General features: G+C 44.1%; 1 protein-coding gene across 1 annotated transcript in view; it reads right to left on the reverse strand.

Moving 5' to 3' along the window:
• The window catches only part of LOC124594522 (Down syndrome cell adhesion molecule-like protein Dscam2), a 363,828-nt gene that overhangs the window by 255,344 nt on the left and 90,754 nt on the right, over window positions 1-17,730 (reverse strand). Inside the window, exons 6-7 of the mRNA XM_047132896.1 lie at window positions 14,434-14,589; window positions 8,024-8,308 (exon numbers count right to left, since the gene is read on the reverse strand). Of these exons, the coding sequence (XP_046988852.1) occupies window positions 8,024-8,308; window positions 14,434-14,589 (441 nt within the window). The remainder of the gene's footprint in view (window positions 1-8,023; window positions 8,309-14,433; window positions 14,590-17,730) is intronic.

A 17,730-nucleotide genomic window follows, 5' to 3' on the forward strand; every position in this document is an offset into this window, starting at 1 on the left:
TTAAAACTTTTCTGTGTGGAGAAAATGGATATGAACCAGAAAATTGCTTTTATAATTCTGATGACATCTCAACTCTCCTGTTACAAAATGTAACATTCATCAGGTTAATGGATATTTTATCTTAGTTACATAACTTCTGGTTTTAGTACTGACTGAAATAAAGTGCGGCAAATTTTGTTCTGTAACCTAAAAATTTTTTATATTTGGGGAAAGAGCAGCCTAGGGCTAAATGAGTTTGGGATACCTGCCAAACCCACCCTTGAAACTGCCAATACAGTTGCAATGTGTTACATCGCATATAAATAGAGAAGGTGTCTTCTGCTGGAATTCACATAGTTTTCCTCCGAAGTTAATGGCGTTTTGTATTTCCGACTGCAGTATTCTGATTTACACAATAAGGCATAGATGAGTAAAGCAACAGAATATAATGACGGAGTCCTTCAAGGTCTACTGAAACCGCTGTGCCGTTTGAAAATTTTCGCTATCTTTGCAGCAAGCTGTCACACATCTTGTGTGCATATGGAGCATACTAAACTGTGTCGCTCAGATATGATGGTCTAGAGGCCAGTTTATGTTGTGCTGGTAATGGAGGAGAGAAGTGACGTGTGAACCTGGGATTTTGTGGGCTCAATTCGTGGTGCACGAGGAAGTAACAGAGAAAAGATGGACATCTCTGTTTCGTCACGATTCTGTAAAGGATTCGCATCCCCTATGACTGCTGAACAGCGACGAAGATATTGCCAGATGAGAGAAACGACATAGTTTCCAGTGAATATCGCGAAAACCAACGAATTCAGATATGGTTATTGTCATATCGACAGTATTTCCAGTTGTCCTGGGCAATGCGCAATGAACGGTCTTTTAGGATCAAAGACAATCATTCAGCTTCATTTTGAATCATCAGTCTTCTAACTAACTTCATGCAGCCCGCCACGAATTCCTCTCTTGTACCGATCTCTTCATTTCTGACTAGCTCCCTACCACCTACATCTTCAGTTATATGGAGGATATATTCCACCCTCCGTCTTACCCTCCCTTCCACAGCTCTCTCTAGGATCACGGAAGTTACTCTCTGACGTCTTAACACGTATTCTATGATCCTATCCCTCCTTCTTGTCAATGCATTTCAGAGATTTTGCAGATTCTGCAGAGAATCTCTTCGTTCCTTATCTTATCAGATCGCCTAATTTGCAACATGTTTTCATAACGCCAAAAAACATGTCGAACGCTTTAGTTCTTTTCGTTTTCTGTATTGAATTAATAATTCTACCCTCAGATTCCAAGAGGGGGCAAGTGTCCCATTTAAACTGGCCCCTATCCTCCGCCTTCTCGTGGACACTTACCAGTAATGCAAAGTTTCAGAAATGCAACTGACATATCATTTACATTTCTAGTCCGGAAGTTATAAAGTTATACAGAAATGCACAAAGAATTCGTGAAACCAGGTATACATCTCGTAGCTTTAAATTTTTATATCACAAAGTATAGTGAAATAGATTTCTCATGAATATACAAAACATTAAAAAGAAACATTACATACTGCAGGCGGATTACCTTCCAGGCCTTTTCAATGGTTGTACTATATTTCAATGGATATCGTTTCTGTCGCCAACACTCTCCTCCAGATGGAATTTGTGTTACCCATCTGTCTGGCCGTAGAGTAAATCTCATGTTCATGAGTGTTAACGTGTTCAACATAATTGCATAGCATGTATCTGAGACAGGACCTGGGCACCAGCCCAATATTTACCTATCTGCATGTGGGGAACCGCCTAAAAGCCGCATACAGGGGAGGCGGATTATATCCAGGACAGGGTCAGCGCCCCGAAACCTGGAGGCGGCGCATTAAAGCTTTCGGCTATCCGGGTTGCTCTTTGTGTGAAAAAATTTTGGTGGTACTAAATTATCATGATGTGTATAAACTATGGCATAGTAGCAACACAGACATTAGATTCTTATCATAATATTGGTAACTCCCTGAGAAACTCGTCATTACCCGGTTACTTACTTACAGCTGTGCCCAAGGTTCCCTACATGTGGAATTTACAATGTTTACCAATTCCTAAGGAACAGAAATGTTGTTGAACAGTAATAATCGCAGGCACTGTAACAAACACAGCAGTTACGTAACAGAGTGGGAGCGTTGTGTTTACAACTAAAAGTACTACAGGTTACACCGCATGGGAAAGCAGGATAACAGACATTAATAACGTTCATATTTGACACAGGTGAAACTACCAACATTAAGGTCAATATCAGACTATCAGTAAGGAATAAGGCCTACAAGGGCACTAATGCACATTTTGCACGTGTTAATAATTCCAATCCCAAAGCAAGCAGGTGTTGACAGGTGTGGAAATTACTTAACTATCAGTTTAATAAGTCATGGCTGGAAAATAATAAAACGAATTCTTTACAAACGAATGGAAAAACTAGTAGAAGCCGACCTCGGGGAAGATCAGTTTGGATTCTGTAGAAATGCAGGAACACGGGAGGCAATATTGACCGTACGACTTATTTTAGAAGATAGGTTAAGGAAAGGCAAACCTACGTTTGTATCATCTGTAGACTTTGACAGTGCTGATTGGAATACTCTCTTTCAGATTCTGATGGTGGCAGGGGCAAAATACAGGGAGCGAAAGGCTATTTACAAATTTTACAGAAACCAGATGGCAGTAAAAGTGCCGAGGGGCATGAAAGGGAAGGTTGCAGCCCATCCTCGATGTTATTTAATCTGTATATTGAGAAAGAAGTAAAGGAAACAATAGAAGTAGGAATTAAAATCTGTGGGGAGGAAATAAGAATTTGAGGTTTGCCGACGACATTGTAATTCTGTCAGAGACAGCAGACCACCTGGAGGAGCAGCTGAACGGAATAGACAGTGTCCTGAAAGGAGGATATAAGATGAACATCAACAAAAGCAAAACGATGATAATGGAATGTAGTCAAATTAAATCTGGTATGCTGAGGAAATTAGATTAGGAAATGAGACACTTAAAGCAGTAAATGAGTTGTGCTATTTGGGGACCTGGCAACGGCCTTGACGCAGTGGATACACCGGTTCCCGTGAGATCACCGAAGTTAAGCGCTATTGGGCATGGCCAGCCCTTGGATTGGTGACCATCCAGCCGCCATGCGTTGTTGCCATTTTTCAGGGTGCACTCAACCTCGTGATGCCAATTGAGGAGCTACTCGACCGAATAGTAGCGGCTTCGGTCAAGAATACCATCATAACGACCGGGAGAGCGGTGTACTGATCACATGCCCCTCCTATGCGCATCCTGCTCTGAGGATGACACGGCGGTCGGATGGTCCCGGTAGGCAACTCGTGGCCTGAAGATGGAGTGCATTTATTATTTGGGGACCTAAATAACTAATGATGGTCTAAGTACAGAGGATATAAAATGTAGACTGGCAATGGCAAGGAATGCGTTTCTGAAGAAGAGAAATTTGTTAACATCGAGTCTAGATTTAAGTGTCAAGAAGTCGTTTCTCAAAGTATTTGTATGGAGTGTAGCCATGTATGGAAGTGTAACATGGTCGATAAACAATGTAGTCAAGAAGAGAATAGAAGCTTTCGAAATGTGGTGCTACAAAAAAATGCTGAAGATTAGGTGGACAGATCACGTAACTAATGAGGAGGTACTGAATAGAATTGGGGAGAAGACGAATTTGTGGTACAACTTGACTAGAGGAAGAGATCGGTTGGTAGATCACGTTCTGAGGCATCAAGGGATCACCAATTTAGTAAATTTTGGAAAATTTTGGTAAGATCTTATGGGACCAAACTGATGAGGTCATCGTTCCCTAAGCTCACAAACTATATCATGTAATTTAAACAAACTTACGCTAAGGACAAGACACACACCTATGTCAGGTTCAAATGGTTCAAATGGCTCTGAGCACTATGGGACTTAACAGCTGTGGTCATCAGTCCCCTAGAACTTAGAACTACTTAAACCTAACTAACCTAAGGACACCACACACATCCATGCCCGAGGCAGGTATCGAACCTGCGACTGTAGCAGTCGCGCGGTTCCGGACTGCGTGCCTAGAACGGCGAGACCACTGCGGCCGGCCTACACCTATGTCAGGGGGAGGACTCGAACCTCCGGCGGAGGCAGAGACGTGGACAGTGACAAGGCGCCTCAGACTGCGCAACTAACACGCACTGCACCAATTTAGTACTGCAGGGAGGCGTGGAGGGTAAAAATCGTGGAGGGAAACCAAGAGATGAATACGCTAACCAGATTCAGAAGGATGTAGGTTGCAGTATTTATTCGGAGATGAAGAGGCTTGCACAGCATAGAGCAGAATCGAGAGCTGCATCAAACCAATCTCTGGACTGAAGACCTCAACGACAATAACAACAATAACAACAACATTGATTCTAGCTACCAACTGTAGAGGTCTCCTTGTTTGTGTGTGTGTGTGTGTGTGTGTGTGTAGGGGGGGGGGGGGGGCGGGAGGGGGATGCTGTCCCACTCCTGTCTCAAGGCAGTTTCCAGTTCTTGCACCGTTCGTTGAGAAATGCGTCAGCCAACAGCATCCCAGATATTCTATATAGGGTTTTCGGTAGAGCCAGTAAGAAGGTCATTCTATACGCTCAATATCTTCTTTTCCAGTGTGCCCAGCACCTCACCGGTCCTGTATGGGTAGGCACTGTCGTCCCTAAACAGAAAATCAGGACCTACTGCACCACTAAAGAGACTGACATGACCCGGAATACTCTCCCAACAACACAAATGTTCTGTAACAGTACCTTGCTCGATGATTTGCAACAGTTTACAGCTATTGTCCATAATGTGTGGTCACATCATAACGCCTAGATCATACCGATGACGTTTTTGAACTTTCCGAGGCGTGTAACGTGTTCCCCTCTCTCACCACAATAACTGGTGGCCAGGGTCACTTCGTCACAGTGAAGAGGAATTCGTGGGGGAACATGACTCTGGAACACCGATTCTGATCGCAACCAAGGTTTTCCAAGAACTTTTTCTGGACTATGGTGTGGTTCAAGTGGGATTCATTTGACAGTTTTCTGAGCATACAACCAGCCTGATTTTATCACCGCGAAATGTTTCTGGCAGAGACACCTGTACCGATAGCGGTAGCAAGGTCTGCAACGATCTGTGTATGAGTAAGATGTCTGTTCCCTTTTGCCACTAAAACTACGTGTCGATCTTGTTGCGGCGTGGTGGTCCGTCTACGACCGCCGACAACCTTTCGCGTAGTATTTCCGCCTTCTGAGACCTTTTCTAATCGCGGGATGACACGTTCGGACAAACCCATTACTGTGGACACAGTAGTAGCACTTTGACCAGCATCGAGCCGTCCAACTGGTAGTTCACAATCCTAAACACTCAAATGATGTCTTGCAGACATGTCGCCGTAGCAGACGGGATGTCGCACTAATGATTTCTACAACTATATGCACCAAACGTCATGTCCGCCCCATTAGCTGAATGGTCAACGCGTTGGAATGCCACGCACGGGTGCCCGGGATCGATCCATGGCTGGGGTAGGAGATTTTCTCACCTCAGGGACTGTGTGTTGTGCTCTCTTCATCGTCATTTCATCCCCATTGTCGACGCGCAAGTCGCCCAATGTGGTGTCGAACTCAATAAGACTTGCACTCCGCGGCCGAACTTCCCGCCTGGGAACTCCGGGCCCCTGAAGCCGTACGATCATTTCCATTTTTACAAAACATCGTACTTCATGAACTGTCGAATACATACAGAACGTACGCGCACAAGTTTCGCTGCAGTTAACACGTCCCTTGCTCTACATTTTCATTTATAGTCATTGGTCGGGTGTTCTGTAGAAATTGTCTGTTGTTCTGTAGCAGTTCTTAGATATTCTTTAGTAAAAGTCAGTTGATCCTTAACAATTGTCAAGCAATTATTTTTTACTTGCAAACCTTTGTATGCAACGTTTGAAATAGTATGACGAGGGACATTAAAGAAGGTCTTGTTTCTTTCTCTAAAGCGGGCGGGACCCACCTAGAGCTGGCCGTGCGAAAATCAACTGACACTAAGGTCCATGCCTGCGACGAGCAGTGTCTAGCTTTGTGATTTGCTTATGGTCATGGCATAACATAAGATCAACGAGAATTGTACACGTTTAAAGTGAAATGGAAAACCGTTACGCATAAGCGGGATTATGGCTATAAAAGCTCGCACGGCCGTCAAAATGGCCGATTCTATGATATTACACTGGAGAGAGGTAACCTTAATCCTCTGTGAGTGAAAGCATCTGAAGAGCGAAACAGCGTTTCCTGCTCACTATCAGAGATTGGTCGCACCTCGATTTCGGATGGAATTTCGAAAGAGCGAATTAAGGCCAGATATTCTCGATCCGCAGCAAGTCTTGCCCCACGAGCTCAAATAAAAAAATAAATAAAGGTAATTAGTAGATTCTTACTTTATCCAGATGTACAGCGTGAGGCCGATAAAAGTGGCCTGGTGAACAGAATTCCTGCGTACACAGGAACACAGCAGACTAAAGGGAATGCAGTACTAACAAGGGAAATTCCCCATCGCACCCCTGTCAGATTTAGTGGTAATATGGCCCATTGAACAGCCCGTTAAAAACCGAACATAGAGCAAGCATGGAAACAGGAGGAAGGTGTAGTGAAATGTGGAAAAAAAGAAGTAAAATAGAAACAAAGAACGGTCCAGGATCAATATCTGCAACATTGAGCGAGGTTGAATGATCGTGGCATCGTAGTCATGTGGTCACGGTGTTGGCCTCCGAAGGGGGAGCTTCGGATTCAGATTTGCCTCACGTCCCACCTTTTTTTTTATTTCACAAATTAATAACTATTTGTCCGGTCATTGACGTCTCTGTTCGCTAGATTCAAATTTGTGTCTGTTTTGTGGTGTAACGTACGTTTGCAACGGCGACGTGTAACGACGGGGCCTCCAGACTTATGTACCTGTTACTGGTTCTACACAAGTATCGCATGTTATGCCTCTTGTGTTTCGTTTTGGAAGTTTTGACTCTTGAAATCCTTCGTTGTAACGTAATTTACACCCCTTTATTTGCTGTTTTTAATTCTGTGGGAGATCTATATAGCCTCTCGCCTGTTCTCACTATTCATCACATTTACTTGCGGAGGTAATATATTCTTGACGCATTACTCATATGCTAAACCAGTTATAGTATGACAAGAAGAAGCAGAACAGACTCATCAATGACTGGACGGATAGTTCATAAATTTGTGAGAAGAAAACAGGATGTGCGAGGTAGGCTTGAACATGAATCCCCCCCCCCCCCTCCAAGACCGTGACCACACAACCACAACGCCGCTCGACAGTCCACGTCTTGAACTTGTATCTGTCAGGTTGTTTCTACTTTCATTCTTTTTTCACAGCTTACTACAACTTCTTGCTTTCATGGTTGGTCTGTGCTCAGTTTTGGACGGGCTTTCCATTGGGCCACTTTACCACTAAATCTGAGGAGGTTGCGATGGGGAGTTTCTCTTGTAAACTCGGTACAGCAAATTTTGAAAGTGACCACCATTGACCTCCTGGCACTTTTTGGGCGCTGGTCAACAAGTTACTGAAGGCGGATCGAAGCTGCACTACTTGAATTGCTGCAGTCTCATTCGAGTAGTTCTGTTGCTGTTTTTGAGAACTATGAGGTTTTTGCGATACATCCTAGACTTGAGGGCTTCCCACACAAAGTAATCGCACACTGACAGATCGGGTGACCTGTGCGGCCAGCTAGAGCCGCAACCGGACTGTCCTCTGCTAACAACTCTGTCAGCTGTCACGACTGTGTAAACGTGCTCCAATGGGTGTATACGGGGTGTACGTCACGGACTGTTGTTATCAAGTCCAAACGTATCCACTCGTCCGGGCCACTTGTATTTACTCCAGCCTGTAAGGTACCTAAATTTGTGGACTCTTTTCCTCGCAGTGTCCAGACCATTATCGGGTCTAGAGGCGGTGTTGAACGGCGTTAGCGGACGTCTCCTGGCGCGACTACTTTGTTTATCATGGTGCTCTCGTGTACGTACCGCTGACGACGACCTCTGCTGTGTGCCTGGCGGTGGCGACGGCGTTGGCCGCGGTGCACGTGTAGTTACCGGAGTGGTGGGCCGCCAGCCGGCTAATGGCCAGAGTGCTCGAGTACTCGTCCAGTGTCTTCTCCGTGATGCCACTGTCTTGCGGCAGGTCCGCCCCGTCCTTCAGCCAGTGGAACGTGATGGGGAAGTCCCCTCTGATAACCACGCAGGTCAGGTGGATCCTCATGCCACGCTGCAAGTTTGGCTTCACCGTAAACGGATGTATCTCTGGTGGTTCTGAAACAGGCGCACACATAGTCTAAAATCCCAGCCTTGCAGTATCTCTTAGCTTACCTCTAAACAATAAGCATTCATTTTAATCGCTGTTCTCCCAGTCAGGATACACTCCAAAATGCTACACATCTGTTTACACAGTTCCATAGACTGAGGTGACAAAAGTCGTGGGATAGGGACATGCACATATACAGTTGTCGGAATACTGCGTTCACAAGGTATTAAAGGGCAGTGCATTGGTTGAGCTGCCATTTGAACTCAGGTAACTCATGTGAAAAGGTTTTCGACGGCTTTATGGCGGCACGACGGAATTTAACAGACTTCCAACGCCCAGTGGCTGTTGGAGCTAAATGGATGGCCCATTCCAGATCGGAAGGCATTAGGGATTTCAATATTTCGAGATCCACAGTATCAAGGGCATGCCGAGAATACCAAATTTCAGGCATTACCTCTGATCACGGATAACGCAGTGGCCGACGGCCTTCACTTAACGACCGAGAGCAGTGATAAGAGACAAGCAACACTGCATAACGGCAGAAATAAATGTGGAACGTACGACGAACGTATCCGTCAGGACAGTGCAGAGAAATTTGGCATTAATGGGCTATGGCAGCAGACGACCGACGTGAATGCCTTTGCTAACAGCATGATGTCGCGTGCAGCGCGCCTTCTGGGTATTTCTACGGAGGGATCCAAAAAAATGTATCCACTTTTTAAAAGTCCATAACTTGCAAACTAATTGACGGAGTTGTCTCATTTTTGGTGAAAGTATAGCTTAGAGTCCAACTTAAAGATATCACTGTAGGTGTTCGAAATGGTCACCATTAACATCCTCACACAAACGATGCCGCCGAATTGCAGCACGAACTACTGACTGCAACGTGTTCAGTTGCATATTTGCACATGAATGTTCGATGGGCTCTCGAAGTTCATCCAATGTGCGTGGCTTTTGTCGTTAAACGACGCTTTTAGTGTTCCCCACAGGGAAAAATGCAGAGGAGTTAGGTCTGGGGAACGTGGTGGATACTCCACAGCACCTCTACGGCTTATCCATCTTCCTGGTAGATTTTCGTCGAGATACGACCCTAACACGATTTTGTTAGTGGGCTGGGGCACCGCCTCCATACAAGTCTCGCATGGCAGGTAAAATGGATGTCTGAAGCTTCTGAAGGTACACCTAACCGATAACTGTCCCGTCAAAGAAGATTGGCCCAATCAAGCCCCAGTAAGACAACCCACACCACATATTTACTCCTGGCAAATTGACGGCTTTGTCTACATGGACGTTTGGATTTTCGGCGGCCCAGTAGACGCAATTGTGGCGATTTACTGTACCATTGAGTTTGAACTGTGCCTCGTCAGATCACACAATCATCTCTGAAAACTCTTCATCGTTGCGCACCATGTTAGTAAACCACTCGCAGTACTCCATTCTACGATCCGGGCCGTCCTCGTTCATTGCGTGTAGCAATCGTGGGATGTAGCACTTTCAATTTGCTGTCTTCAAAATTCGCCCAACACTTCAGCGACTCACTCCAGTTTCACGGGCACACTGTCTCACAGACTTCTGTGGTGAGCGTGTGAATTGTTGTAACACACGACGGGAGTTAGCTGGACTTGTTACTGTTACAGGTCGTCCAGATCGTTGTTTGTGTACATCTTTAACACAGCCTTCGGCTTCAAATTGGTCTCGAATGCGACGAATCGTGGCTCTCTTTGATACTCATTTCGCCATTGCCGTTGAACGTCATTAATGTTTTCGTCCTTAAAATACCGCTTCAAAACTGACTTCCTTTTATCGAATGTAAGCCTTGCTCCAGCCATGTTTACTCGAGTAACTAGGTGCTACTGAGAACAGAACACTGACTATCTGGCGACTGTCATCTGACAAAACATAACAACGCAATACAACGCTTGTGTGACGATTTTCGGAACTGCAAACTAATACACTACCAAAGATGAGACAAATCCGTCAATTATTTTGCCAGTTATGGACTTTTAAACAGTGGATACATTTTTTTGGACCCCTCTGTAGTTTGTGCCCTACACGAATGAAAACTCTGGCCTGGTCAGATGAGACGCCATTTCAGTTGGTAAGAGTTGATGACTGGATTCGATTACGCCGCAGCTGTCACGAAACCATGGACCCCTGCTTGTTAACAAGGCACTGTGCTCATTGGCTGGAAACGGTTATGGTCGTCTACCTGGAGACAGTTTGCAGCCATTCGTAGACTTCATGTTCCCAAACAACGATTGAATTTTTGTAGTTGACAATGCGCTTTGTCACGAATATACAGGCAGCATGGTACAATATTTCTGCAAGGAACTACTAACGGCTTGTTGAGTCTATGTCACGTCGAGATGCGGCAATAAGTGAGGCAAATGGTGGTCCTATACAATATTAAGAGGCATCCCATGACATTTGTTACCTTAGTTATTTTAGAGTCGGACACGAAAATAACAGGCGTAGGTCGTTGTCACTGTTCAAACTAGGAGCCACGCTTCCATATTCAGCTCTCACCAAAAGTGCTGGACAGGAACTTGGACGACACTTTCGTCGTGTGGATCCGTAGAGACGAACAGTGCGGCGACTTCCTAAGAAATCTGAACATTCTCGGGCCAGCATTTACCATGGAGGTTGGAATGGTTGAGCAGCTACCCTTTCTAGGCATTCTGGTACCGAAGAAATGTGAGAACCTGGCCATCAGTGCGTATCGGAAACCGATATACACTAACCGGTACGTGCACCGGAGCCGGAAATGAACTGTTACGCTCGTAGCACGCATGACGAACATTTGAGCCGCAGCACTTCGGACGCGAAGTACACTTGGCCCGTTTTCTGAGGATCAATGAGTATTCCGGTGCATGACAAGTGACAAGAAACCTGACACTGTGCGAAGTGACACATCGCTAGAAGTGTCGAGTACTGCCTTTCCACCTTACGCTCCCAGATGTGACGGACAGTGTCGGCACTATAATACGAGAACACGGCGTAAACGCTATTTACAAATCAACCAAGAAGATCGGAGAACGTTTCAAATCGGCAAAAAGACTATATGAACCCACTCACAATGTCGTTACATATAGTGTACATGTGGAAAAGTCTATGTTCGGCATGACTGGATGTCCCACGTGTACCAGAATAATAATAATAAAAAAAGAAGGGTGTAAGTTGGCAGATGGGGAGAAAGCGGCAGTGGGCGAGCACGCGCTGTGAGAACCGTCTACATAACAAAACAATCCGACAAACTCGCTGTCGCTGTGTAGAAAAGCTGTTTGTTCCGTGAAACTATATAAACTAGCACACTTGATATTAGTTTTAACAAGAAAGAAAGAAGTCTTAGGGTAAACCGATCCTGGATTCCAGTGGTGCAGCGAAGGACCGTTGCAGGTAGCAAGACGAGCGCCGCAGGGATGATGACCAGTCCTCGGTTGTCGTCGCGACAGTTAAATCCAAGGAGAGCGCAAAAAGTAATTTGCACATTTTTAAGGTAGGCCAAGTATGATTTATTCGCTGCTGCATTACACTCCAATGAGAGACAGACATAGGAACCTATTTTTCAAATCAAATTACCAACTACCGGAACGTTCTACTAACACCTTAATAGCTTGACGATAAAAGTCTGCAGCTTGGTCAAGAAGCCATTCGAAAACCGCTGTGCGAACGTCCTCGTTGTTGTAAAATATCTTAGCCCTTCTCCTGCTAGAGAAGTTCTTTCCACTTGCCGAAACGATGGAAATTGCATTTGTAGGATCTCGACCGAGTGGCTGATCAGCATCATCCACTTCTGTGTGGCCTTGGTCAAATTTCACTACAACTGGACGCACCATTGCATCCTTGTACCACGATAACTTTATGGTGAACCTGTGGGTAGTTTAGGCGTTTTACCCACAAGAGCCATGCTTCCCCGCGTTCTTCAATTTCGAAATTCGTTTCCAATCTCCACTTCATTCCAATCGCACATGGTGATGTATCTGTTGTCTTTATTCCAGCAGAATTGTGTCCGCAGGAGTCCTGAAATATGTACGCCTTCTTCAAATGCGCCACTCTTGTTTCTTAAGGGCTTTAGCGTAGGATGGCATTTGTAGCTTACTTCGTGAAGTCTATTCTTATAACCTCCAATTGCAGGCTCTAATCGATTCCACCACCAGCAGTGAAGCTATGAGAATGCCAACCACTCGTGCTGACGAAGTGTCAGACAGATCATTGAACGTCGGTCGAGGATTACGAGACAAAAACCAACAGGCAGTACGATAACGCGCAAACTGACAGAAACGGCAGACTCTCTGACGGTAAGCATTCATGTCGCGAATTGAGAACCAAATTAGATGCCGTGGTTGAAAACAAATCAGAACAAACTTGACTAGCTCGTTGGTACCAGTTTGTAGTCCCAATGAAATATTTGCAGACATCATAAATATAATTGAGTAGTGAGAGGCAACACAAAATCTCACCGACTGACGGACGGTGTCAGACGTCCGACTATTAGCGTAGCTACAAGCACCATATGTATCTTATCGACTTCACACGCTCACAAGCAGCAACTGTTCCCAACCCATTCCTCTCCATTCTCGGCCTGCTATATGCCACACGTTTTGGGTGAAAATGGAAGAAAACTCCAAGGTCAATGACAAAAGTGATGAGAAGTTAGCAGTATAAGCAGAGACTTGGTGAGAGACTAAAACCTAGGAGCAACATACAAAGATATTTCCTCATCATCACACTAAGAGAAAACGTTTGCTCTTTCTTTTTCTTTTCGTTTTATAGCCCTGAAGGTTATCCGAACTCGATCGGCCTCCTCTCTATGTAAAGTCAGGTACTTTCGTTTCAACCTAGGCAGTCTTACCGAATAAGACTTAGAAACGGCGAAATGGAAACGTTTTTAAAATGTGTCAGTAGAAACCACACACAGACAGCAAATGATTTCGAAGAGCAGTTGAATGTAATGGATAGTGTTTTGCGAAGAGGGTACAATAAGAACATCAACAAAAATAAAACAACGGTTATAGAACGTAGCCGCATTTAATCAGGAGGTATTGCAACCAAATGGGTAAAATGAGGTTTACGGTACAACTTGAGCAAACAAGGGATAAGTTGAGAGGCACCAGAAAATCGTCAATTTGGTAAACAAGGAATGGGCTGCGACTAAAAATGGTAGATAGAGACCAAGGGATGAATATAGTAAGCAGACAAGTAGATGTCGGTTTCAGCAATTATTCAGAGGTGAAGAGTCTTACACAGGAAAAACTAGAGTGGTAAACTGCATGAAACCAGTCTTAGGACAAGGCCATATCAACATCAACAACAACAACAACAACAATAACGACGTACGTTACCGCCAATTACGGGCGTTTTGAACGACAACGAAACGCAGACGTCCTTAGATATGGTATACGCTCTCTGGACAAGGATGAGGCGCTGGTTCGCAGGACAGAACGATGTGCTGCAGCGGTTAAGATACTCGATTTACATTCGGTATAAATCCCTATTGAGCTATCTAGATCTCTTTCTGTGGTTTCTGTAGACTGGTTAATTACTATGTTGGGAAGATTCCTTTCAAAATGGCGCGGTCAGTTTCCTTACCGAACCCAAACATGTGCCCTGACATCGACGTCGGCGCCATCGTTCTCTGTCAACATGAGGAAAGTACATAAACTACCTACATTTTAAGAACTTCGTTTGGACCAATTTGATTCAATATCTGGATGTCATAACGTTTTTTGCTTAAGTATTTAAGAACTTTGTTTATTAAGCCTATTTTGAACGCTCAAGAATTCAAATGAGCCAAAATTGTGAACGTTGTGGCTAAGAAGCAATGTTTGCACCGATGAGCAGAACAACGTTCAGAAATGTGTCCAAATGTACGTAATTACCAAACTTCTGCTAATGTCACTGCATACATTAGCGGTGAGACAAGTTCCTCTCATTGATTCTACGTTAATTACGATTGTCTGAAATATACCACTTGCATCGAAGCAATTATGTACCAGTTTCAGTGAGAACCGTCACAAGTTCATCAATATTCTTGAAAAAAGGAAGTGTTTACGCCAAGACAAATTTGATATTTCCAGAGTTTCAAGCTAGTAATTATCTTTCGTACAGTGGTGTATATTAATTGACAACTTACCCATAACCTGGACGTTGAGTTTGCTCCTGGAGGTGAGACCATCAGGGTTCGAGGCGACACAGACGTAGCCCCCGGAGTCCTGCTCGTCCGCCTCTTTGATTACCAGAGTACCGTTTGGGAACACCTGTTGTCTCTCATTCTGCGGCAGAGACTTACCTGAAATGAAAAAATAATGCTTCTTAATTAATACCACATGTGTCTTCTGACTCACCAAAGAGGTGACGTTGAGCACCCACAAATCGGGGGAATAATTAAGCTTAATGTGGCTCTGAGCACTACGGGACTTAACTTCTGAGGTCATCAGTCACCTAGAACTTAGAATTGCTTAAACCTAACTAACCTAAGGACATCGCACACATCCATGCCGGAGGCAGGATTCGAACCTGCGACTGTAGCGGTCGCGTGGTTCCAGACTGTAGCGCCTAGAACCGCTCGGTCACCCCGGCCGGCGGGGAATAATTATCAAACATAACTCATAAGCAACCAAGGAAATAGGGCTTCCTTTCAAATTTAGTAAATCTGGCTGACTCATCTGAACACTTAATAACTGAATTTAAAAGCAATTTTTGCTCCTTAGACTTTCTGAAACTTGTTCTTCCAAAACGCAAAGAAAAAATGAAGAAAACGCGATATGATACGAAGACCCTTAAACGTAAAACTTTTACGACTGAGCCGCGCGGGATTAGCCGAGCGGTCTGAGGCGCTGCAGTCATCGTCTGTGCGGCTGATCCCGGTGGAGGTTTGAGTCCTCCATCGGGCATGGGTGTGTGTGTTGGTCCTTAGGATAGTTTAGGTTAAGTAGTGTGTACGCTTAGGGACTGATGACCGTAGTAGTTAAGTCCCATAAGACTTCACACACATTTTACGAGTGATTCGTTGGACGCCGTTAATGCTTGTCTGAAAGCACATTTTTTTTTTTTAATGCAGCAAACCAATAATCAGCATACTTTTCACAAATGGGCCACATTAAGCCACCAGACTACAGCAGCACTACGTTGAAGGAGATATGCTGCTCAGCAAAAAATGAAAAAAATTGGTAACGAATCTGTTTATATAAACTCTTACTGGTGACTGCATTAGCTGCCCGTTTTCACTGTATTCAGTACGATATCATAGGCATCAGTTTATTCGTGGGAAAAAAATAAACTAGAACAAATAAAAAAGGACAAGCGTGAGAAAGACTCGCCCTCCGAATGTTCCGTACATAGTTAACGGTATATATAGATAGTTCATCCATCCGAGAAAACGACAACTTCGACGTTTTTTGCCTGTTATCGATAATGATACTGGCAAGATACTGGTCCGAGGAATTCCAAACTTTCAAGAGCGTTATAATTTTAAGTTTAAATTTTATGCGCAACTTCCCATTTGTTATTGTAATTTTTCATTATTTTATCAATTTTGAAGTTATATTAACATGCTACACTAACTGGTAATTGCAGATGTGATGGCTTCGTTTGTTGCCATCACTGTATGCGACCATAGGACTGTTGTTGTTATGTAGATGTCGAATTGTTCTACAAAACACTTCAACGAATACCTTATGTGATAACGGTTTCTCACCCCAAACAATGGACGAACAATCCTGCATGAGTTAGTAGTATTACTTTGATCTGAGACGTTACGCATGGTAAGCGTGACTGGATAGGGAGGCGACCTTTCAAGCATCACCGCTAGATGGCAAAGGCATCGTGTACACAGAGGCCAGGGAATACACTTCATCGTATCGAGGCCAATTAATATAAAATATTTGTAAATTATGCAAACAGACCTTCCTCGTAAATCACTCTACCTATTACTGAAAACCAGAGGAAAGTTCCGTAGACTAGTTCCTGAGATTTTTCGCAGATTGGGAATGAGAAGTAAGTTTATTACAGCAAAATAACATTTGTAATGGTGTATAATTAAAAATTAACAATTTTAGGATTTTTTCTTTCATTTGTTCTGTGAAATCTTGCTAACAGATGAAGAAGGACAACGACGTGAACTTTTAAGGATTCCATTTTTATTGTTTGAGGCACGGAACTCTGAATCGAGAGGATATGTGTCTTATTTGTACACATCAATATACTCTCCTTACTTAAGGAAAATAAACTCTTTCACATAGGCTAAGATTTTGGACGAAATAATGTTGATACTGGAGATTACGTATGCCGTAATACAGTAATTACTGAGATTACAGAACAGCAAATTCTCGGTGACGTTTGAGAATTCAGTAAAGAGAGAAGTCTCCATTTGCTGTAGGAATCAGACCCAAAAAACATCATACTATTCAAAGGCGATCAGATGGTTTTGATGTTCATCAAAATCGGTAAAAAATTATTTTTTGCAACCGTATTTAGAAACCGAATAATGTTTCGGAAGTAGTGTTATAACAGCCACTGTTTCTGGTGGAAGATTTAGTAAGTGTACTGAACAACATTTTATCAGTATTTATACCATTTGCAGACTAATTATTACAGATATTACAAGTCACACATTTTTAGGTTAGGTTCTACACAGAAGAGCCAAAGAAACTGGTACACCTCCCTTATATCGTGTAGGGCCCCGAGAACACGCAGAAGTGCCGCAATACGACGTGGCATGCACTCGAGTAACGTCTGAAGTAGTGCTGGAGCGAATTAACAACATGAATGCTGCAGGGCTGTCTCTAAATCTGTAAGAGTACGTGGGGATGGAGACCTCTTCTGAACAGCATGTTGCAAGGCATCCCAGATATGCTCAATAATGTTCATTTCTGCGGAGTTTGGTGGCCAGTGGAAGAGTTGAAAGTCGGAAGAGATTTCCTGGAGTCACTCTGTAGCAACCCTGGTCGAGTGAGGTGTCGCACTGTTCTGCTCTAATTGCCCTAGTCCGTCGGAATGCACAGTGGACATGGCAGGATGCTTACGTACGTGTCACTTGTCAGAGTCGTAGCTAGACGTATCAGGGGTCCTGTATAACTCGAACTGCACGCGCCCCACGCCATTACAGAACGTCCACCAGCTTGAACAGTCCGCAGCTGACATGCAGAATCCATGGATTCATAAGGTTTTCTCCATACCCGTACATGTCCATCTGCTCGATACATATTGTAACAAGACTCATCCGACCAGGCAACGTGTTTCCAGTCTTCAACAGTCCCATGTCGGTGTTGACGGACCAGGTGAGGCGTAAAGCTTTGTGTCGTGCAGTCATCAAGGGTACACGAGTGGGTCTTCGTCTCCGAAAGCAAATATCGATGACGTTTCGTTGAATGATTCGCACGCTGTCACTTGTTGATGGCCCAATATTGAAATCTGCAGCAATCTGCTGAAG

The sequence above is a fragment of the Schistocerca americana genome, chromosome 2, assembly GCF_021461395.2.
Source record: "Schistocerca americana isolate TAMUIC-IGC-003095 chromosome 2, iqSchAmer2.1, whole genome shotgun sequence".
Classification (NCBI taxonomy): Eukaryota; Metazoa; Arthropoda; class Insecta; order Orthoptera; family Acrididae; genus Schistocerca; species Schistocerca americana.